The sequence below is a fragment of the Parasteatoda tepidariorum genome, chromosome 6 (assembly GCF_982258835.1).
Source record: "Parasteatoda tepidariorum strain Cologne lab strain chromosome 6, Ptep-v5.0, whole genome shotgun sequence".
In the NCBI taxonomy this organism is placed as follows: Eukaryota; Metazoa; Arthropoda; class Arachnida; order Araneae; family Theridiidae; genus Parasteatoda; species Parasteatoda tepidariorum.
Window position 1 is genome coordinate 96,049,445 of NC_141760.1, and position 25,045 is coordinate 96,074,489.

Genomic DNA, 25,045 nt, shown 5'->3' on the forward strand with positions numbered 1-25,045 from the left:
AACTCACCAAAAATCTCTATACACAATAAACTTAATGAAAAAGAAAGGATTCAAAAAATTATTAAAACAGCAGCAGTTGCCATAGCAACGCACGCGATGACAACGAAGGCGCACCGTTTGCTCTTGAACAGAGTACTACAATTTTTAACCTCAGTTTTAAAAGTTGATAGTTGAAGAGCTTCGGGCAATCTTATGCCGAACCACATTTTCAAATTGTTTATAAAAGCATTTTTTTCTTTTTTTAATTAAAAAAAAATTCCACAGTTTGTATTTAGAGAAAAAAATGTTTCGGTGTATTATGCTGCCATCTAGAGGAAATTTCTTAAATCATTATGCACCTATTTGGAAACAATGCTGAGGAAGTTTACTCTTACCAAAAAAAAATAATAATCCTTAGTAATATAAATTGGTAAATTATTCTCTCTTTATTTTGCTCTTATATATTTGTATTACCTATTTTAATTTCAATGTTTAAGGAAGAAAATAATTTCTGATATTTATTTTGTATCTTTTAAGGTAAATGATGATGACCGAGGAGTTTCCCCTCTTCCTTCACCTGACCTAGCCGAGGAAGGTAACTTATATCCTCATAGAACTTGTATGTTCAATTTTTCTTATGTTCAATTTTCTGTTTGTTTTTTTTATGTTTCATTTTTGTCCCTTAGTCATTATTCTAAACCATTCTTCTTTTTTAATAACAGTGAAAATTAATAAAATTTAACTATGCCATAAATGAAAGTCATACCATAACAAAAACAAATCTTTTAGAAGGTAGAGTAGATATATCACTTAATATGATTTTAGCATCAATTATTTTATTTAATAACTGATAAAAATTAATTACACCAATCACGCTCGGTTCACCAATTTAGAATTGATTATTTATTTTAATAACTAATAAAAATAAATAATAAATAACAAATAACATTTGAAAGAAATCATTTAATAATTGATGAAATTACATTTAGTTCATGAAAGTTGCATTTAGTTCAAGTTAGTTTAGTAAGAAATGCAGAAAGAAATTCGATGCATCACCACGCACAATATGATATCGAGTACATCTGCTGTAAGCTGCCGGAGAGAGAATATTTATATCACCTACATCACGGCAAGTGAAAGTTGTTCATTTCATATGACGGGAGCTAGGGCTCGACCTCCGCATGATTTTACTATAATATCTCCAGTTTAAAATATAACAGAAATGGTATTGAACATGTTCTTCCTCTGAGATCTTCAGCTTGAAATACATCAATAATTTAATTTAACGTGTCCTTTCTCTAAGATCTACAACACAAAATACACCGAGAACGTCACTTAACATTTGTTTCTCTTAGATTTCCATCACAAAATACACTCAGATCGTTACTTAACATGTTTTTTCTTTGTAAATTTAGCTTAAAATATATCGGAAATGTCACTTAACATATTCGTCATCTTAAAATCTTAAGATAAGTAAAACCTTTAGTTCTTCTGGAATTAAAAAAAGTTATAGACTTTAAAAGTAATTGATAAGTTATTAAGAGTAATGTTACAAGATAGAAACAATTGCCGATGTTTCTTTTAAAATGCTATATGCTCTTAGCGTTTGTTGAAGAGATGCAAGATGGTGACATAGAGGTTTAATAATTGCTCATAAAAATTTATGAAAATATTATCAAATCAGATGAAAGCCTTATACATATTTGTTTAAAAAAAACTTCGCATTGCGTGTAGGTAGTTAAAACTGCAATATTTTCACTAAAAAAATGGCAATAATTATGAAAATATTTAAACTCTTGTTTTTACAAGATAAGCTCCGATTACAATTTTTTTTCTTAGTTATTATTATTTCCAATGAGCTGCACAATCAAACTTGCCGATGAGCAGACCTAGTGCGTTCTCCAGAGGTGGTATCCACTCTTTCATGACCACCACAATGGGTGAGATACCATTGGTCATGTTAATTTGAACGTCTAGTTTCTGCCGCACTAGATGGCAGCACCGAAACTCTACTTGGATGCTAAGTGCACTAGGAATTTAATTTTGCCGGAAATGCCAAGAGCCAATAAGGCACTCCAGGGATATTTTACATGCCGCATAATCATACGACATGGCCGCTGAGGATTTTCTGCTCCGATTACTAAATTTATTACAGAATAATTATTTTAAAAATAGTGACATTTGTAGATTTATATTATTAAAATAGTTAATTTTATGACAAATGTAATGATTTGAAAATCAAAAATTCGCAAATTGGTTACCAATTAACAAGCGCCTCTTGATTTCAATAACGTAAGAAATATATAATTATAATTTTAATTATTTTCAGAATGCTTTATTTGAAAACATATATTTAAAAAAAATTAATTTTTAATATGAAACAATTTCTAAGTTGATTTCGCAATATTTTGTACAGCTAAGTTTAAATAATATTCAAAACAATTTATCATAATACATTAATGTCAATTAATACATTATATTAATGTTAACTCTGTTATATTGAATCATGATCACGTACTAAACAGTTCCTACTCCAGTTAATTTAATAAATTAAGAATTCAAAACCAAATGTAGGAAAATGTTGATACATTTTTTACAAAATATAAAGGTGATAAAATTTCTGCGAATATATTTTTAGATGTATAAAACATTAAAATGGTGCAAAACTAACCCACTTTTTTCCCTTATTTCAGCTATTTTATTGAATGTGTATCACGCAATTTAATATTTTTTTTAATAATTAATCTCAGGTTAAAATATTAACTTTAAAAAATTGATGATATTCGGTTAATTTTATTATAGAATTAAAAATAAAAAACAAAAATATCGCTAGAATAATGAAATTCTCTTTTATTCACAACTCAAGAAGTATTCAGGGATTTCACTGGTCCCATATCTCAAATATAAACTCACCAACTTAATGCATAACAAAATTAAAAATGAAAAAAGAATTCTAAAGAAATTAGTAGCAGTCGTCATAGCAACGCATACGCACTGTTTACTAATACTCTTGCTTGATTGTAACAGTTGAAAAGTGCGGACGCCATGAAATCCAAACCAAGACCATTTTGCCAATGGGTAAAAATCATAACAAAAAGAACATGAATTATTTAAATTTATTTCGACGTATGGAACGATGAAGAAATGAAGTGCGTATGATTCGTTTTACGAGTAACTTCTATCGTATCTTCTTATTAATAAAAACATTCATTTAAATTATTGTTTTTAAAGTTTTTATTCAAAACCTCATTATTTATATTTTATTTATGTATATCTAATTAGCACACAAAACTATTTATTAATAATGAATACATTGAGGTGTCAGTAATAGCCTCTAAAGTTTATCATTTTCGCAATCAAAAATAAATTATTTGACTAGTTAAACACTTCATAATAAAGGTCTTTCCTTCTTCAAACTATTATGTAACTTGATCTCAAGGACGTTAATAAGACGTGACGGATGTCAAATAGATGTCCTTGAGAGCTGAACTAACGGTATTAACTATTAAAATTTTTGTAGTGTTATTTCTAAGATAAAAGGCATGAAAAAAAACTGATTTTATTATTGGAAACATGTTTCGAAAATTCGTGTCAGATTTCGACAATAATTAGCAAAAAGTCAATTTTAAAGATATTTTCCTAGTTTTCTTTCTACGTCAAAGGTCTATGGTCTACGTCAAATAATAAATAAGTTACTTTGTAATAGACCTAAATGATATTATTTAACTTCAAAAGTTAGTCACACTGCAAAGCAAAGTGTACGTTTTGTATCATTTCAAGGATAACCTTCTTTTATGCATTGTATAAAAAGGGTTTCTCAAAATTGTGCAAAAATGTGTCAAAATAGTCCTAAAACAAATAGTCGAATTCGAAAGCCCCGTGTGGTCATTTTTAAGTAAAGTGACGTGCTCAAAATTAAAACAGCTCTGAAAAACCGTCTTCATGTGCAAATAAATATAGCTGAAAAGTGTTAATTACCGATCTAAAAACTTATTATCATTTAATTGATATAAATTAGGAATGAAGGCAAGAGCAATAAATTTGTATTTAATTAGGTTTTCTTTTCGAATATTTGATCGTTACAAACTAATAAAGGTTGACTTTTGTAAATTTGACGTCACCAGGCTCAATAATGAGTATATAGGTGTAGTGGTAGATACACTACAGTACTCCCCCACCGGACTTATATCTGTAATAGAATTCAATGAACGGCTACCACCAGTTGATTCATTGCTGTTTTGTGAGAAGCCGGAAGAGCTGTATTAGGATCACTGTACTTTTTGAGAGCTGATCGTGAGAGTTGTATTAAGTTCATGATCGTAGTCGCTCCTGTGTTGTCTTTAGCAATCGAGTACATACGCTGTGTGTGAGAGAGGCTGAGAAGCAAAAGCGTAAGGAGACCAATGTCGCAGTCACAAGTCAACTACCCAATGTCCATCAAAGTAGGCGTGTTCAAATCGTAATGGGCGTTTCTACCAAGGTAGGCGTGTTCACATCACGTCCGTGTCACCAATGTGGGTATTAAGTAGTTTTCGACCATGTCAACCTTCATCTATGAAAAGGTACCCCACCACAGAATCGAGTTAACATGTCTTATATACTAGTGAATTGGAATTGTATTTTTGTAGTGGTAGATACACTACAATAGGTTTTCAAATTTGACTATATTTGTTTCGAAACTGATTTTCGAAACTCAATTTTGAGTAACCGATTTTACAGCGTGTTTATTCATTGAAACTTATGTTTTCAATAAATATTTTTTAGTTTTCTCTCTCTAATTTGTTCTGTAGTTATAATCCCGGTAGCAGAAACCCTCCAGCTCTGCAGAGAATACAGCAGATTATGTTATTACACTCATTTTAAAAACACATCTGTAAATTTTTCGAACTAAAATTTAGAGGCTGCATTGCGAAGATACCGCGACGAGTAAATAATAAAGTTTTTTTTGTTGTTGTTCCTTAGTAACTGTATAGCGATTTATTCTTTTCTATTTAATATCGTTGCATAAATTTAAAAATCATTTAAAAATAATTAAAAATAAAGTTTTTATGTATAGACCTTTTATAAGTTTTGCTGCCTGTTAAATGAAGCTGAGTAAATGCGAGTTCCTCCTTTGCCTTACAAAGGATAAGACTGTTATCTTAGTTTTCATGCAAATCTATCTATCTATAGGTCTATCTATCTAGATAGATAGATATAGTAAAAAAGAATTTTCACGAACACAAATTTTCCTATTTTGAAGCCTTTATTGAAAATTTCAAGTAAAAAGACTTTCACGAGGAAAAAATAAATTCATGACATGAATTGATGAAGTAATCAATGAAAAGCTGAACTTAGAAATATAAAGTGTCTAATTTGGCTACTTTGTAAGACGATTGAATTTTGAAAGCCGTAGCATTTTGCTTCAGTAGCTTTTGTAATTACCTAAATTCATAGGCAATAGTTTCTTCCTTTTCTTAGTAAATATGAAGAAGAAAAAAAAAAGAAATAACATATCGAGAAGACAGCTGTCAACATTTTTTGAATGTGTCATCACCAGTTGAAGGACGAGTGTTCATGTTCTACTTGACAACCATCCAATTTTGATTGCCTTTCCTGTCAAGGATTGCACGGCTTCAGATTCGGGTGGGATTATATGTTGGATAACCAGTAATATATCAATGCCATGCGATTATAAATGATAGAGAAATCAAATAGCCCGTAAAGATTTTCTTTTCAAGGAGATATATATATTTTTTAGAAACCTATGTGGCCGGAAAAACCTCAGATTTTGAATTTGTTGGAAGTGTGAATCTCTAAGGTATATCGCTAACGAATAATAAAGAAATCAATAATAATTAAAAAAATACTTGAGAAATCAAATAGCGTGTTAAGAATTATTTCGGGGAGATAAAAATATTTTTTTGGAAACCCAGCCCGAAAAACCCCTGATTTTGGAATTTGTTGGAAGTGTAAATCTCTAAGGTATATCGCTAAGGATATAAAGAATAATAAAGAAATCAATAATAATTAAAAATACTTGAGAAATTAAATATCCTGTTGAGATTCTTTTCGGGGAGATATAAATATTTTTTAGAAACCCAGTCAGAAAAACCGCTGATTTTGGAATTTGTTGGAAGTGTGAATCGCTGAGGTATATCGCTAAGGATATAAAGAATAATAAAGAAATCAATGATAATTAAAAATACTTGAGAAATCAAATAGCTTGTTAAGATTTTTTCAGGGAGATATAAATATTTTTTTGAAACCCAGTCAGAGAAACCGCAGATTTTGGAATTTGTTGAAAGCTTTGTGTGAATTGTTAATATATGCAGCAAAGTGAAAACAATGTGCCGTCATTAACTATGGAAGGTATAATGATAGAAAACAACTACTAATTATAAATGAGAGAGATATAAAATAGCCCGTTAAGAATATAATAGCCCGTTTATTTTCAGATACATATGTGTATTTTGGAAGTCTAATTGGCTAGAATAACTCCATATTTCGGAATTCGTTAGAAGTTCCTTGTGAATTGCTATGCAAGGTAGTGAAAACAATGTTGCCTTCATTAAGTATAGATGATATAATGAAAGAGAAATCAATAATAATATTAATGATATAGAAATCAATAATTATAAATGATAGAGAAATTTACGGTAATTATAAATGATAAAGACATCAAATAGACCCTAACGTTTTATTTTAAGGGAAATATACATTTGAAACCTATATAAACAGAATAACCACAGATTTGGAATTTGTTGGAAGTTTCGTGTGACTTGCTGAGACATGCAAATTAGAAAAATATCTTTTTATCCTCATTAGGTGTAGAGGATATTGTATCTCTTATAGGAGCATATAGTTTTTTTTTATACCTGTCTATACAAGTCTGGTGCGGCTGTGAATTTGCAGGTTTTTTAATAAACGTCGTTAAATGCATATTTTTAGAAACCATGCCGAAAATAAAGAAAAAAATTTGCACATTAGGGTTCGCAATTTAATAAGTAAGAGAAACAAAAACACTGCCGAAATCTGACATCACAATTCCAGAAAGCTGGTGTACAGAACACCAAAACCTATTTTATTGCAGATTAGAAATTGAGGGTGAATTCTAATAAACGTCTTTCAAATTCTCACCATTTCTAACAACAATCATAATTAATAAATAATTTTCATTAATTATGCTGTAAAATTTCATAAATTTATAATAGCAAAAAAAAGTTTAAATATTGCCCTGTCAAGTAAAATGTCAGTGACTCTAACAAAAATTATAAACAGAGTTCTAATTTTCAAAAAGTTTAAAATTGTCCTTTTATGTTAAATCTTTGCAAGATTGCAGCTTTTACAAAAAATTTTATAGATAATTGAAATGTACTGGAAAAATTAAAAATTATTGGAAATTTTTCTGATTCATTAACTTTGTCATTTTAGTAATAATGAATATTCACTGTATCAATAATTAATCGCTTATAATTTGCTTACACTATTAAATACATAATTAAAAGGATAAATTAAAAATCCTGTTTGAATTACTAATTAAAATAATCAATCAATACTTATCTTTGATAGAATGAAGTTATTCGTTTTATTTTCTCTAGTAGAAATGTATTCAATAAATTATACATCAAATTTGTGAACAAATTAATTCAGGACTCCCTTAATTTATAACATCGTGATTCTTTTACACACTCTAAGCTATAAATTATAATTAATGATGTTTGATAAATCTATTAAATGTGAGACTCCTTATCTTGAAAAAGAATTTGACACTATCAGTGATTGCGATCTATTTGAAATATTCATATTAATTGTCTTGCGGGGAAAAAATGTGTGAGAACTTGCACGAAATATCAGGCATTATGCATTATATATTAAATGGTTTAGGTGTTTAGTGCATAAGTCTATTATCTTAAATAATAAATTGTACGCTTAATGGGAAACATTTAAATATCTTAGACAAATGAGTATCAAATAAAACGCATAAATTCGCCTTTGTGATAAAAATATGAGATAAGAATCAATGAAAAAATGTTACAAATGTAACTTGGAACAATGGTTATTTTTTAAGTAAGGGTCGTTTGAATTTAAAACCAAACGAAAGACAATTTTTAATGTAAGAAGAATTTCTCCTTTTTTCAAAATAATTGTCAAGTTTGCTTAAACGCTTACCATAGAGCGTTCACCTTCCAATGATGCGAACCGGGTTCGAATCCCAGTCGATATGAATTCCGCATCCGGCTTGCACCAACCACAGCGCTGACGTGAAATATCCTCAGTGGTAGACGGATCATGGGTTAGAGTCCCCTTGCCGTCAGGCTAATCGTGGAAGGTTCTCGTGGTCTTCCTCTCCATGTAACGCAAATGCTGGTTAGCTCCATCAAAAAAGTCCTCCACGAAAGCATATTTCTCCCTATGCTCGATCCAGGAGTTCCCTTGTCTTCTTGATTGGGTTCAAAATTACAAGGCTTCGGAATTGAACATTAGATAAAATTGGATCGGCTGTTCAACGACGGTTATATATAAAAAAATATTTTTAAAAAAAATTAAAAAAAACCACTTATCATACCTTACAACTAGATATAGAACATAAAAAATTCATTTTACTTACATCGTTTTTCTTAAAAACCACAGATTCAATCCATGATGAACTTTTTTATAATTATATATAACTCATATATATGGATCATACGTTTTTATAATTATATATGACTTTAAACTCAATACAATGGTTTCTCTATTTATTTTTCCAACTTTATTTCAACAATCTATCAAAGACTGAGCAAACATAATTTTTTTTTTCAATAAGTGCTTTAAAATCAAATTGAAAAGACCTAAATCAATAATTACTCCTCAATTTCATTCACCTTTGTCAATACGCAATCATACTCACCACAAAGTGTGGGTTGCTGTAAGGTCACATCCAAAGACAATGGTATCCGTATGTTGTTTTTTGTTGCATCTTCGCAGGTATTTCTCAAAAAACATAACCAAAAAATTGAAAGAAGTAAGAAAAAAAGGTGAAATAATTAAAAAAAAAAGTCATATTCTTATGAGTTTTTAACGCCCACCACCCGCTGCTTGACAAGCAAAAGAAGACTCACTCTTTTATTTTGTTGCAGTTTTTCTCTTAAGTTCGCTTCTTTTATGTTGTAGTATTTCTTTTGTGGCAAACTGTTTCATTTGATTTGCTTTTTTAGGTCCACCCCCATTGATTACGCCTCCGCCACCCGGTCCAGGGCATATAGGCGTCGAAAGTAAGTCGAGGTGGTGGACAATTTTTTGTTTGCTTTATTTTTAGCTTACTAGATTTTTTAAATTTAATTTTATATTATTTATTTTATTGTTTTATTGCATATTGAGGCTTTTATATCCGTATCGGTTCTTTTGGTTGCTTGTGTTTTTAGGTTCTATTGCACGAACGGTTTTTAAAATGTTAAACTTTCAATTCTGCAATTAAGGTATGATGTACAGTGCGTAAAGTTGAACATCTTTAATAACTTTTGATATAATAGTCGGATTTTTCACGTGCTAGGAAGCAAACTTAATTGTTTGAGGTCTTAATAATAAATATGCCAATTAATTAATGCAAAAGATATCTTGAATTACGAAATCAGACGCAAAAACTTATTTTCTCCGAATAAAGTTGTGCTGTATTTTTCGATAGATTTGGATTCTTGACCCTCAAAATATAAGGGTTGCCGTAATCTGGGAAATATGGTCCCAATAGTTTGATCAGGAAAGTGATATAGAAAGTTCGGACCCCTTAATTTTAATTTTACGTTTTGAGTTTTTCCCCATATATCGAAAAATTTTTAAGCGTATTGAAACATTTTTGCACACAATTATAAAGTTAGTTTATTTAAAAATAATTCTAAGCAAAAACAATTGCATTATAATTTACTGTTCTTCAATTATTAAATTAATAATGATCGAAAAATTTATGAACTGTAAGGTATACAATTTTTCACTTAATTTTGAAGAATGTAATTTAAATAGCAACAATGAAAATTTGAAAAAAAATCTAATTTTTAATTTAACTTTGATTTCTCAGCCTTCATTCGACCAATTTCGATCAACTTGTATTTGACCATGCGAAATTAAATTATTTAAAATGATGTAAAAAATTAGATACTTTTTTTACTATAGATATGTACTATAGATATATACGAATTTAAAGATCTATTAGATGATTTTTTATTATACTTTACACAAAAAATTTTCGACTATTATTAAATGGAATAAGAAAAAATAAGTATTTGCTAAAAGTTATTTATTTTCATAGAATTATCTTTGGAAAAATGAATTTTATAATTGCTTGCAAAAATCTTTAAATTCGTTAAAAAAAGTTCTCGAGATATGACGAAATACACTAAAAGTAAAAATAACATTAAAGGGTTCCAATCTTTCGACCGTTCTCCTAAACTAACTATTAGGACCGTATTTTCCACAATCGGCTATCTCCTATATACGGAAGGTCATGAATCCGAAAATGTCAAAAGAAAAAAGATATGTTACTTCAAGGAAAGTACCTTTTTGTGTCTAATTTCGTAACTTAAAATATCGTCTACACTAATTAATTAACATATTTGAGGATAGGTCCTCGATCCATTAAGAATGCGTCCTAATGCGTGAAAAATCCATCATTAGTTTAAAATTTATTCAGGGTGTTCCTTTATTTATTTAAAAAGTTAACACCCTGAAGTTTTATCCCATACATTTAGAGCACTATACTCAAATATGCATAATGTAAATTAAGAAAAATGACTTCTCACAAATTTTTTAAAGATGTTTTTCTTTAAGCAAATTTCCGAATTTAAATAAACCTGAAGAATTAGTAAAACGCTGAAAACATTTCTTGGAAGAGTTTCTCCGCCAACAATTTCCCTTTTTTACGAACTATTTTCCTGGTCATATTGAAATAACAATAGTAACTAAGTAAAAAGTGTTCTTTTTATTTTCTTAGCTCCAAAAAACAGCTACATCTCATCGATTTAATTTTTATTTCCTTTATCTATATCTTTAAATTATTTGCGTGTACTGGAGGACAAAATTATTTTAAATCAAATTTTTAAACAAGAAAAAAAATTAAAGCATAAACTCTCTGACTCGTTAAAATGTAATAAAATAATTTTTTCAAGCCAGGAAGAAATGAAAGAGTTTGCATCTATAGATCGTTGCGCCGTCGATCAATATTAGAGGTGATCGTGTGTTGTATGCGATAGCACCCCATGCCATCACAGCAGTTGCAGAAGCAGTGTGCTGCTGTACAACATGCGTCGACCACGGGACCTCAACACTCGTACACGATGGTCACCACTACCCAAATTGAATCTGGATTCATCACTGAAGACAACCTGGTTCTATTCTGTTGCAGTCTAATCTCATCGAGAGCAATACCACTTCAAAAGCAGTCAACGGTAAGTGTCACTCCTGTCTACGCTGTACAGCGGCACACCATTTCTATTACCGGTGGAGTGATATGGAGTGTTATACAACACACGATCACCCCTAATATTGATCCACGGCGCCGTGACAGCCCAGGGAAACGTTCGTGACATCCTTAAGACACATGTGATATCACTCATGACATTGCTTCCAGGAGTCATTTTTCAAAGTTTGGTGACGGAGCCGTGATGATTTCGAGGATACAGCGTTCGCCTTCCAATGAGGTGAACCGGTTTCAAATCCCAGCAATGGCTGGTCGATACAGAATCCGCATCCGGCTTGCACCGACCACAGTGCTGACGTAAAATATTGCCATGGTAGATGAATCTTGGGTTCGAGTCCCCTTGCTGTCAGGCTAACCGTGGGAGGTTCTGTTTGTCTTCCTCTCCATGTAAAGCAAATGGGGTTTAGTTTCATCAAAAACCCCTCCTCGAAGGCAAAATTCTCCTTATACTTGATCTAGGAGTTCAAAATTACAAAGCAATGGAGTTGGACATTAGTAGTCGTAAACCCAATATTGGGTCGGCTGTTCAACGGCGGTTTCAAAAGAAAAAAAGTTTGGTCACACAAAGAAAGGATGTCACAGGAATGCCTCTGCTGAATTATCAACCTTCCCTAGCCTGCTCGTCGATTCCCAGATTTGTCATTGAACGAGCATATTTGACACCACATGGGACGGCAAGTTGAACGGTCGATTTAGCTGCGTTTTTATAGCAAATGCTGCAGGTCTTTATAACGAACATATTTGCCTCAATGCGCGACCGTATCGCGCTAGAGGTGGCCCAAAAGGTTACTGAAACTTCCATTCATTTCCATTTTCTTTTGCAATCTATTTTCATTTCGCTTTGATTTTTTAATCATTTACTTCAACGCCACACTTACGAACGTAAAATTTCGTTACATTCAGACAACTCTTTCTAGGTGCGCTAATTGTTTCGATAATGAGTGCAATAAAGAAATATAGATGTATAGAATAAAAATCAGAAATAATCTTTCCATTGCATTTGAAGAACAAACAGAGTGGGAATGTCATTTTTTTTTTCCTTTCAGAACTTCCGTCAACTCATCATCAACTCATCCTACATTTGACATATGTGTGTCGGAAGTTACATAGCTTGTAATTAATAAATATGGTACAAATGACATCTTTTTTTGCTGCTTGTCCTTAAATCTGAATGAATTCAACTTTTATTTTCCGAAAAAACAAAGACAATTTATATTTTGTTTTTACAAAACGAAAACTGGAGAAAAATCTTAACTCCGGTTTTCTGCGTTTATGATTATTTTGTTTCCATAATAAGTAAGAAAGATGCTAAATATAGTATGTTCTTATTAATAATATTACTTATTTTTTATGACTAAGAAGTTTCTGGAGCGAAAGGACAAAAAGGTCAATCAGGCAGACATGGGCTACCAGGAAAAAAGGTAAAGATGAATTGTTGAATAATACAAAAGTACAGTAAAACCCCGATTATCCAACACTCGATCATGCGACACTTCAGTTATCCGTCACCCCTTCCCATACATATTAAAAGTGTTCGGATCATTATATAAAAAGAAATTCACTTTTTAAATAACTTTGTATAAAATTACTCGTCATTAAAGTTTATATTTAAAAAATTGACTTCAAAAAGTCTGCCAATTATCCAACGATGTCGATTTTTAGACATACTCCTCATCCGGATAATCAAGGTTTTATTGTATTGTAAAATTACAGTATTGTGAAAAATGAAAGTATTGTAAAATTACATTTACAAAATTGTATTGTAAAATTACGTTTTCCAATATTTCCAAAAAAAATTACGTAGTATTCAAAGTTTCCTAACAAAATGTAACTCAATTTCAACTCATTTTAAAGAGCTATTTTAGTTAATTGGTTAATTTTATTACCTGAAAATTATTGTTCCATATTCTGGAATAGTTGTGTGCGATCTTTAGCTTAAGTACGAAATAGAGAACTGGTTATAATTTTCCTACTTAGAGTCTTAACTCTCTTCATTGGAAAAAAATTCGGTATTGATTTCAAAATTACTTAAATTTTAAAAAAAAAGTCACGTAAGTATTGAAGTGAGGTTGGAATTTGGTTTTATGTTGGTTATAGAGTGAAAAAAATTTATAAGATCGCAAAAAACCGTGCTTTAGTAAGATTTGAACGACTCCAAGATAAAAAAAAAATGACGTTACTTTATGAGAACGCTCTTTAAAAAAATGATAATAGAAATTCAAACATACAAAATAAGTTTCATAAAAAATCGTATAGAAGTTTTTTTTTCTCTACTATATTCGTTGAACTGCAGTTGATAAAATTTCTGCGTTCCTATTTAACTATTTTTCTCCAACTTATAGTTTCAATAATTTATGTCTTCGCAATCAAGAAGACATTGACAAAAATTTGAATAAATATTATTTCATAAATAAAAGTACTAACTGTGTAAAGAAAAAATCGGCTAGATTTGCGAGTGACATTTGAAGTACCTAAATAAGTACCCAAAAAATTTAGTCAGCCACTCATTAAAGCAATTTTAAAGCTGTTTGCATTTTAAAGCTGCTTGCGAGAGCAACGTACTCTCTCGTATGCAAACCAACGGGAAAATTTTCATCTTAACTTTTTGATTAGTAATACAAAATATAAAAAACAAAAATTTAAAATGGCTTAGACTTTCGTGAGGGTTGTCTAAATTCGTGACTATTGACTAATACTGAAAACAAGACATAAACTTAACTTCATTAACTTGATTTAATAACTCATTCCGTTTTCTTCTTTTTACTGTTTACCTCAGGGTGAAACAGGTCTCATAACGAAAGATGAGTTACTAAAGCTGCAACCAAAATTAAAAGGAGAGAAAGGTGATCCTGGACCACCTGGATTACAAGGACCCGTAGGACCTCCGGGAGAAAAGGCAAGTCCTTAATAATCTTTTTATGCAAATAACCTCATCATCTTTTTTCTGAATTAATTATGTCTTCTGTGTAAGAATGGATGGATGTGATAATGAAGTGTCTATTCTGTAAGAATGGAAGGAAAAAAAAACTTGTTAATAATTAATTGGTGAGTAAAGAAATATATTAATGTAACGCTTCCTTCCCGGATCACAAGAGGTAATCAATTTTAATTTTTCCTGTTCGCTAACTTTCGGCACGTTGTATTTTGTGGTTTTTAAAATGCTCCAATTCTACCACTAACTGGCGGGTCATACGTGATTGTGTACGCATTCGAATTTCACTACCATGACCATGTCATTTTGAATGTTTCCAAATGTCTATCTGGTGGGTTGGGTAATAAATGTAAATTTTGCTGGGTACTGAAAACCAGAATATTTTTATAAAAAATTTTCAGTTATGTTTCACGCGAGTTAAAAACATCACCTAATCTACCATGCTGTCTCCGATATATTTCTAAAATGCAATTTTACACAAAATTCCTTTTGGTTTTTTGGTTAAAACATATTTTTCTCTATTTTTCTCATTGAAATAATTCTGGTATGTCATCGTTGAAATATTTCTGTAATGCCATCGTTGAAATATTTCTAGTGCGCCATTGTTAGAATTTTTTTTAGTTTGCCATCGTTGAAGTACTTCTGGAGTGTTATAGTTGAAATATTTCTGTAATGCCATCGCTGGAATATTTTCAGTTTGTCATCGTTAAAGTACTTCTGGATTGTTATCGCTGAAATATTTCTGAATCGCTATCCTTGAAATATCTCTCAGATACCATCGAAACAATTCGGGAACTTTTTGAAACGTATTTGCAGAGTTATTTTTGAAATTCTAGAAACCTATTAGGAACTTGCTGTGGTTTTAATTTTAAAAAAATTTTCTTAATACAAAACTCATTCTGACCTGGACATAATGACATAACTAATAGGCTATATGACGCCAGATGGCTAAGTGGTAGCGATTCGAGCTCCCTTTCGTGTTACAGTTACAGGGTTCTATCCTTGGATGGGGCAAGGTTGACTTAACCTTTCGTCCCGTCAGTGGGTCGTTAAAATTAGTACCAAGCATGCTTGAAAACTAAACGCTGGAGGTTCCACGTTAGTCTGACCATCCAAGCGAAACATCTGATTTGTACCCCAGAACCAATGGTAAAAAAATTGGGCCCAGTGCGCCTTGGCGCTCCATGGGTTGAATACTGAACTTTAATAGTCTATATAGAGAAAATGCAATGGGATTTCTAAATACCAAATATAGTTTCTGAAAGGTAAGTTTAGAAGTTAAATCGAGAAAATGTAATAATGGCAGCTTCACTACATTTCAGGTGTTTCCTTTCAATTTCGTACTATGGAAAATTTTTAACTAAATAATCTTAATCGTTCACGTTTTAATAATTTTAATTTTTGATGTTATTTGGAGAAATAAAAACATGTCAGAACGCCTTACCGGCAATAGATTTTTAGAAGGGGAATATATTTCTCATTTGAAATTATAAGTTTAACAATTTAAAATAGCCGGCCAGGTGGCCGAGCGGTGAGCGTGCTTGACTGTGAAGCTAGTGGCTGCGGGTTCGAATCCCGCTCAGGGCATGGATGTTTCTCTCTGTGTGTTGTTCTCTATTGTGTGATGTGTGAATGTAACCCACCCTATGAAACGGGTAACTGGCAGTGTGGCGTGGGTAATGTTGCTCGCCTCCGTGACTTAGGTTCACAGGTGCCCACTGGGTAACGTTGAATGAGTAACACTTCCGGCATCTTCCTAGGCGAAGAAAGTAAAAATTCAGTGCCTGCCGTTGAAAAAAAAATTTACAATTGCATTTACAATATTATAAATTGGTGCATATATGATTAAACGTCGGGTTTTTTGCTTCTTTTTTTTTTTTAATTTTCTAGTCTAACAAAAAATTTGTTTCTAATTTCACTCCTATATTATAGTCGATCTTTGTACAGTTTATAAAAATAAATGATTTACCAAACTAACAGCTTGATTCTTATTGCAGGGAGAGTGTGTCTTTTTGCCACGTAGTCCTTCAGAAATATTCAATGAAGGAGATTATGGATCAGGAGATGATCAGGTAAAAAATAAATAATTCCATGCAGATCCCTAAAATCTTTTACGAAGTCCTATATTCTAAAACACTTTTCTCATAACAAGTTAGTTTATTGAATCAATCACGTCATCGGTCATCGTTATATTTATTATAGTCGCGAGTTCTTTTTCAAACTACTGAAGAATTGAAGTTTATGAAACAGACCATGTCTAGAAGCAATTTAGCAGAATTTTGTATAATATGTTGATACTTAGTATATAAGTAGGGAGAGACATATATTAGTAGCGAGTATAAATTTTGAGAACCATTGTTATTATATATTGAAATAATATCTTTGATAAAATTAACCTTAATCCATTCTTATTAATGTCTGTTTCATATGTGCTAACAAGTCCTGAGTTTTTCCTTCAGAAAACATACCAGGTCGATACAGCCAAAAGCTCAAATCTACATAGTCGTAAATTTCGCTTGAAAAATTCTTAAAAGTGCTTATTTCACTTTTCTTGAAGTGCTTAAAAAATTCCTTAAATAGTCTTGTGTATTTTAGCGGTAAATAATAACTTCCCTTATCTAAGATCTTCTCTCAAATGGCTTGATCACGCTCAGCAAGATTTGAATACACTAAAGTATCTAATAGCATCACATGCATCTTGAAGATGTAAAAAAATTGATTGGAAACTTAAGCCTGCTCTGAGCTGAAGTGCTAAGAAAAAAACAGAATTTCTAACTTATCTGATAATATTTTTGAAAGAAACATAAGATGTTTTCATTAAAAATTATTTCAACTTTAAACTTAAAAAAGCGCATTGAAGTCAAAGGACTAAGTGCCTCGTTCTATCATGGATCCATTTTCCTTTAAATCAAATTAAAAAGGTCGATGAAGAACAACAAAAATTCTGATTTAATGAACTATATAAATTCTAAGAGATCATTAATAGATTATTACTTCATAATAATAAAAACAATTTGCTTATATTTTAATGAAAGCAGAAATATTGCTAATTTTCTTAATGAAATTTTTCATTACAGATCAAAAAATCTTAATAATGTGGAATTGCGCGTAAGATTAAACACAAAAACAAATATTACAATTAAAGCAATAAATTAATTGACATTCCTTCCAGAAATGAGATTTTTTTTTGTCCGATTTATACTATAGCCTTTGCGATATTAAAATCTTTTACAGCCTCAAACGTGCAGTTAAATGCTGTTTTTTTTCTAACTTTAATACCTTTATATTAGCATTAAACTCATCTTTTTTAATCATAAAAGAACTACCTGCAGCTAGCAGGTTTTATAAAAAAAAGTAATTGTAAAGTAATAAAAGTTTTATATATAGTAATCCTTTTTCTTTCTCAGTCTATGTCTTTATAATTGATGTTCTTTTTCAGGGCTCTCGGGAGTGGTTTTCGGGTGTTCGTCATCACGGTTTACCTGGTGGACCTTGCGTGTGTAATATTTCTTTAAAACATTTAGACCTACCTTATGATAATCTCAGAGGAGCGAAAGGAGAACCGGTATTTATATTATTACTTTCACCATATACTACTCAATTACTTTTTTATCCTTTTTGTCATGAATATATATATATATATATATATAAAAAGAATTTTATATTTTTAAATCATCCTATTTGACTTTTAATGCCTTCGAAATTATTTGTGATTCGGATTCGCTTTTGGTGTTTAACGCGCAATTTTTGTTTTAAAGGGACCACCAGGACTACCAGGACCTCCGGGCATAGGTTTGCCAGGATCTGTTGGACCGAAGGTAAGACGCAGAAGCATTGAAATCAAATAATTCTTGTCAAATTATTATTATTGTGATTACAATTCAGAATTATCATATTATAGGTGTCCGAAGGCGTTTAAATTTCTATTTTTCAAAACGGAAAATCGAAATTAATGGAAAAATCGTATTAATTCGTGTAGGAAAAACGTAAAAAATCGCTTATTGCTGATGGCAATTATGATAATCGGTACTAATTAAAACAAAAAAATAAGCTATGTACTAAATATAATTAATGGAGAAAAGGTATTAATTACTTTAGGAAAAATATAAAAAATCGTCATACTATTTTTTATGTCAATGAAGGTTAATTAGTTTTGATAACAGATACTAATTGAAATAATAAAAAATAAAAAAATAAACTGCGTACTATAAAGTATAATTATTTATTTTAATTTTATAACCGTCATTGAACTGCCGACCCAATTTTGAGTTTACGACTACTAATGTTCAACTCTGTAACATTGTAGTTTTCAACCTAATCCAGAAGACAAGGGAACTTCTCATTTAAGTATTGGAAGAAATTTGCCTTCGTGGATAACTTTTGATGGAACTATCCCGCATTTGCGTTACATGGAAAGGAAAATCCCGAAAACCTCCCATGGTTAGCCTGATGGCAAGGGGGCTCTAACCCATGATCCGTCTACCACTGAGGATATTTTACGTCAGCACTGTGGTCGGTGCGAGCCGATTGCGGAATTCGAATCAACCAACCATCGGAGGGATTCGAATCCAGTTCACCTCATTAGAAGGCAAATGCTCTCTCCTTTGTGGAGAAAAAAATAAAAAAATTATTGGATAAATAGTTCTAATCGTCATAAGAATCATAAGGAATTGCCAATATATTATTGTCGCCAATGATGCTTGATTTTGGCAATAGGCACTGCTGGTATTACGGTAATTGATGCCGTTTTTATATGTACCGAATCAATTAATTCAGGTACAAAGTATTATATTCGTATAATTGGTACCTATCAAAACTCCATCAACACTGTACAATTTTAATATAAATATTACAGAAATACGTTTTTACAGCCCATCTAAAAGGATATAAGTACTCGAAAAAATTGCTTGAAGTTGGTAAAGTTTGACTATCATGAGTTGGCCTCGAGCAACAGCAGTAAGTCAAATACTGAATGCAGTCACTCTTTTATTTATATGGGAAGGACTTCTGAAATTATGTTTTTTTCTATTTTTAATAACGTAAAGCCACCTGATGGGCAACAAATTATAATTAAATTTTATTAATTATGTCGGTATATAACTTTCAGATTTATATGCATGATTTCTTTCATTGCTGATTTTTTTCCACTATGAAACGTGAATAAAATCCGACTGAAACTGAAAGCTACTAAATTCATAAATATTCAAAAAAGATTATCAAAGAAATTCGAAACATCATCATCAGCGAGAATATTGCTTTGAATGTCACTTCTGAAAAATTGGATATTTGTCTTTTGAACGTATTAGATTAATTCTAAATCGCAATATCTTTTAACTTTAATGGCTTTAAAAGTTCAGCGGTTTTGTCATCGATGTTGATCTTATGAGCATTCAAGATTAATTATAAATCACAATATATTGTTCGGTTTTATACACAATGACATTACAAATTCATCCTTTAGTCTCTTATGCTCATAAGACCAATAAACCCAAGAAGCAAACTAACTTGGGCACTCATTGAACCAATATTCACGATTCTTGGCTAAATAAGGGTTCAAAGGGCAGATATTTTCCAATATTGGCCCTGCATAGAAATGGCCAATTCTTACGATATTTTAATGCCACTTTACAACCAATATCGACTCTATGTAGAATTGTCAGATTCACCCGATATTTAACGTACATTATTCAGTCAATGTAGGCCCTATATTGGCCCTACATAGGACCCATATTAAAAAATCTAGACATCCCAATATTGGTCCCTCAGTACACGTTCATATAGTTTCCATGTTGAGCCAATTTTAAGCCCAACTGGGTCCAAGGTAAAATTGTTTCTCGGGTATTCATCTGATCCTGAATATAAACGCAGATCGGCGTCATTCTTCCTGATTCGAACATTATTTATTTATTCCAAATCCCAGATAAAGTCTAAAATAATTCCCATTGCGGTAACTTTTAGTTCAGTAGTTTTTATTTTATAATGATCTTAAAATTGGAATTTAATTATATTTTTCATGGATTTCATAGGGCTGTATTGTGAACCTTTGAATTTTTCATTTCAAAGTATATATGTATAATATTTTTATTTTTAGGGGGATCAAGGAGAAATTGGTGTACCGGGATCTCAAGGACATAAAGGAGAACCCGGTGTTGATGGGATACCAGGGAGTCCTGGGCCCAGGGGAATGCCTGGGCCGCCTGGTCCACCTGGCTTGGCCAATGGAATTGGTACTCCTTTTGATGTAAGTTGTAATACATTATTCTAAATAGAGAACTTCTGATTTTTATCTTTTATAAAAGTCACTTGCAGGAGTAACATGAAGTATATTGTCAGCAAAATAGAAATAAAAATACCTTTAATAACTTAGAGTTTTTCGTATAGTACTAAGTTTCAATGTCTTTAAATATGGAAATTATTTTTTCAAACATATACACATTTTGCATTTCATTTTTGTTCTTATTTCATTTGTTAATTTAATGAATAATAAATATATCTGTACCTTATTGGTTATATGTATATGTATGTATTTAAGTTATAGTGCAGAATATGTAGTGCAAATTATGTATTGAATTCTTAAATAATAAATTTTCGCATTTGCAATAGTATAAATAATACATCATGTTGTTATTTTTTTTACAAATTATTTTTAATGTATAACTCAAAAGTGATTAAAAAAAGGGGAATATTTTTAGACTTTTTTTTTCAGGGGAATACTTTTAATAACTTACATTTTTTCAGCAGCTAGAAGGTGCCTATGGTTCAGGTTTATATCCTAGCTCTGGAGATGGACCTTTTGGTCCGTACGTGGGAAGACCTGGTGTACCAGGAGTGCAAGGTCCACCTGGTTTACCTGGACCATCAGGGGTTCGAGGAGAACGAGGTTACCCGGGCGAAAAGGGTGATCGTGGAGACATAGGTCCTAAAGGTGATAAGGGCAATCAGGTAACTATTAAAAAAAACTTTATTTTGAGATCAGATAATATAAACGCGTAAAATATTAGTTTGCTGTCTTTTTTTTATAAAATTAGAATATTCCATAATAAAATATTAATTAATAAAATAAATACCAATCGTATAAACTAATTATTCTTTATGTATACATAATCTGATATGGGACGGCGAATTTACTAATAATATGCTGTAAATATTTTGAAATATTTTAATGTTAAATCCTCATGCTGCACAAATAAGCTGAATTGCTATTAACCTATCAAAATGTAATTTTAATTTGCGAATGACAAAAAATATTAGTTATGATAATTTTATATAATTTCACAACCATTATTGAACAGCAGACCCAATTTTGGGTTTACGACTACCAATGTTCATCTTCGTAATCTTGTAATTTTGAACCCGATCCAGAAGACAAGGGAACTCCTGGATTAAGTGCTGGGAGAAATTTGCCTTCGTGGAAGACTTTTTGGTTGAACTAACCCATATTTGCGTTATATGGAGAAGAAAACCACGAAAACCTCACACGGTTAGCCTGACAGCAAGGAGACTTTAACCCATGATCCGTCTACCACTGAGGATATTTCACGTCAGCACTCTGGTTGTTGAGAGCCGGTTGAGGAATTCGAATCTACCTACCATCACCAGGATTCAAACCCACCACTGCTTAAGTTATGTTAATAATCAATTTTTAATCATACATTTTTAATAACCAATTAAGGAATAAATTTTTTGCTGTTTTTTCTAATGATACCTAAACAAGCCAAGGTCACCAGCCATTGGACTTTTGCGAATTAAGTCAGGAAGGTGTGCCTTTCCTTTGACAAGAGAGCACCGCATGAGTGAAAGTAAGCCTTAACTCAGAACCTCACAGTTAAATGGCAGCATCACTCGTTCAGCAGGCCACTTCCTCAATTAAGACATAGATCTGAAGGGGGAAAGAAATTTTCTCCAGATCCCTCTACCCACGGTTCTGCTTTGTGTCCAACCACAGGACTTTCGATTCCACAGATTTTACGAGCCCGTATATCGCGTGTACTTGATGGATCTTGGCGGTCCTGGCGAAGATTGAACCCGGCCTCTCCAGACCGAAGTATGATTCTATAAACACTCGTCTACCACGGCTCGCATTTAACGTTTTCAAATAAAACATTAAAATAGAAATAAGGTGATTTAAAATGATTTTGCAAAACGGGGTGACTTCGTGCATGCTTACATGCAGTGAGAAATCAATTTTTTTTTAAAACAACAAAACTCATAAGTATTATTACTGCTGGGGAGTTGAGCGATTAATGAAAAATTAAAATTATCATATATATCACGTTATAACTCTCGCTCTCATATTACGTTATTATAAGCAGAGCTCGAAATTAGCAATGTTCCGTTACTATAGGACCACCAAAATTTATCTCTGACTACCAAAAATTAAATAATCAGTGGTTCCCTGGACCAGTAATCAAAGTATAGGGATGGTATGCTACTTTGAATTTTTTGATTTTCGGTTTCGTGTTTTGTTATGAATTTTATTGCAAAGTAGTATATTTCATCATAATTGTGAACAATACACGTTCTCTGTATTTTAATTTTTCATTTGAATACCCTTTATTAACTTTTTAAAAGAAAATATCTTACAAAAACGTGTAAATAAGCCTGTGAAAATGTCCACTAATTAGTAATATTTTTGTAGTTACCTTTGGACCAATGACTAAATTTTCTTAATTTCTGCCCCCCCCCCTCCCCGTTTTAAAAATTATATAGACATATTTTTTCAATTTCAGTTGTGAAAAACGTTTTTGGTGATGAATTTTTAATCAAAACAAAATAAAATAATATTTTTTACAACTATTTTGCTTGCATTGATGCAATTTTTGTGTAATTTATTATTTGCACAAAATTCACCAGCCAATTTCGTTTGGAAAAATGTAATAGCTTTTGAAAATAACTAAATTATTTAAATTAACTACTTTCTTAAAGACTTAACTTTAAAATTTGCTTTAACGCTGAATGAATTTTAAAAAGAAAATTCCTAAGTATTATAAAAATGCATTTAAATTTTAGGGAATTCCAGGATTTCAAGGAGAAAAAGGAGATCCTGGATTGGATGGAAGAGATGGAATAGCTGGTTTACCTGGTTTGAAAGGCGAACGTGGTGTAAAAGTAAGCATTTTACTACAGTTAGTAAATCTTTAAAAGTGAATTCTGACTTATAGCCTATTAAACTAACTGAATTGATTCAGTTTATTTTAATTGCTAAAAGATGAAAAATATAATATTTCGAAAATAAGTAATCCTTTTTTTTTCAATAGAAGTCGAATTCCTTTTTAAACTATTCTTACGGCGCCAAAAATTTCAATCTAATTAACCAATTTTGACTATTGGCAACATGCTTTTGCTGAATAATTTAATAGTTTCAGTTTATTTGAATTATTAAATTTAAAAAAATATATAATTTTTTCAAAAATAAGTAATCCTTTTTTTTCAATGGATGTCATATTCATTTCTAAACTATTTTTACGGCGCCAAAAATTTAAACCTAAATAACCAATTTTGACGATTGGCCACATGCTTTTGCTGAATAATAGAATAGTTTCAATTTATTTGAATTATTAAATTTAAAAAAATATATTCTTTTCAAAAATATAATCAATTTTGGATGTTGAATACACAATGGGTAGCTGAATAAATTAGTCCAATTATCAGGATCTGGAAGCGTTCTGGTTAGTTATATGTAAGAAAAAATTATTATGTTTTTATAAATTTACGCTAATTACACAAAAGAACTTTTTTTTCTGTTGCATAAGATTTTTTAACAGGTTTTAGATACTATTGCATCACTGATTTCAAATCTGAAATCAGTTTCTCTCTCCAAGCTGCAGTTTTTTTTTTTTTTTTTTTTTTTTTTTTGGCATTTTTAGTACCTACTTTTTTTTTGTCGAAATGTGTAAGTTTAAAAACGTTTTACATAACAAGGAGTCGCATAAATGTTGTGACAAACTTCTAAGGAAGTAAGAGCGCATCTTCATGATTAAAATTGCTTAGGAATCCTTGCCTGGAAATGTCGTCATACGCAACTAAAAGCGCTCCTCTATTGTGAACTGTTTCTTCGTTAAAATAGAGAAGCCCCCTTAGCCACAATCTAATTCCTGATATGCCCTATCTCCCCTAGAAGTTTGTCGCAACATTTATGCATCCCTCTGTTACATCTAAAGTTTTAAACTTGTACATTTTGGCAAAAAAATAGATAAAAAAATATCATTTTTAAAAAAAACTGTAGCCTTAGAAGCGAAACTAATTTAAGATTTCAAATTCCCGCATCCGAATTACGGAAGATCAAGTATTTGTATAAATACAACAAAAAATTTGTTCTCCAATGATATCATCTTTAAAAGTAATTAAATTGGTGTTTTAGACATTTAAATATAATGGGGCATATATTTAGGATTTAAATTTCATTTTATCTATTTGTTCATTTAATTATCTTTATTTTTGAAAAAAAATTTTACGTTTGAAACACTAGAGGAAAAAACGGAAATAGATTTCTTATTTGTGTTATTTTAAAAATCAAAAATCAGAACCAAATTAGTGGACCAAAAATCAGAAGCAGATGATTTCAAAATAAATTAATATTACTATATTAATATTCTATCATTTTGACTGTTTCTTATAATGCTACCGTGGAAAAAATAATTGGGGTATTCTATTAGCACGGGTGATTGTGAGCCCAAGTCAAGTCAAAATTCCGAAAAATTTCT

The 25,045-nt window shown here is 31.1% G+C and overlaps 1 protein-coding gene across 10 annotated transcripts in view; it reads left to right on the forward strand.

Annotated features, from left to right (window-relative positions):
- Mp (collagen XV/XVIII-type protein multiplexin) overlaps window positions 1-25,045 on the forward strand; it is a 233,136-nt gene that overhangs the window by 182,283 nt on the left and 25,808 nt on the right. For 2 of the 10 annotated variants that reach the window (XM_087166207.1, XM_087166212.1), the window contains exons 8-17: window positions 517-598; window positions 9,159-9,215; window positions 12,770-12,831; window positions 14,187-14,310; window positions 16,344-16,414; window positions 17,782-17,907; window positions 18,101-18,160; window positions 20,434-20,583; window positions 21,081-21,284; window positions 23,352-23,450. In XM_087166207.1, coding sequence (XP_087022333.1) covers window positions 517-598; window positions 9,159-9,215; window positions 12,770-12,831; window positions 14,187-14,310; window positions 16,344-16,414; window positions 17,782-17,907; window positions 18,101-18,160; window positions 20,434-20,583; window positions 21,081-21,284; window positions 23,352-23,450 — 1,035 coding nt within the window. Of the gene's footprint in view, window positions 1-516; window positions 599-9,158; window positions 9,216-12,769; window positions 12,832-14,186; window positions 14,311-16,339; window positions 16,415-17,781; window positions 17,908-18,100; window positions 18,161-20,433; window positions 20,584-21,080; window positions 21,285-23,351; window positions 23,451-25,045 lie in introns of all 10 variants that reach the window. The other 8 variants (XR_015434795.1, XM_087166209.1, XM_043048648.3 and 5 more) reach the window with 8 other exon arrangements.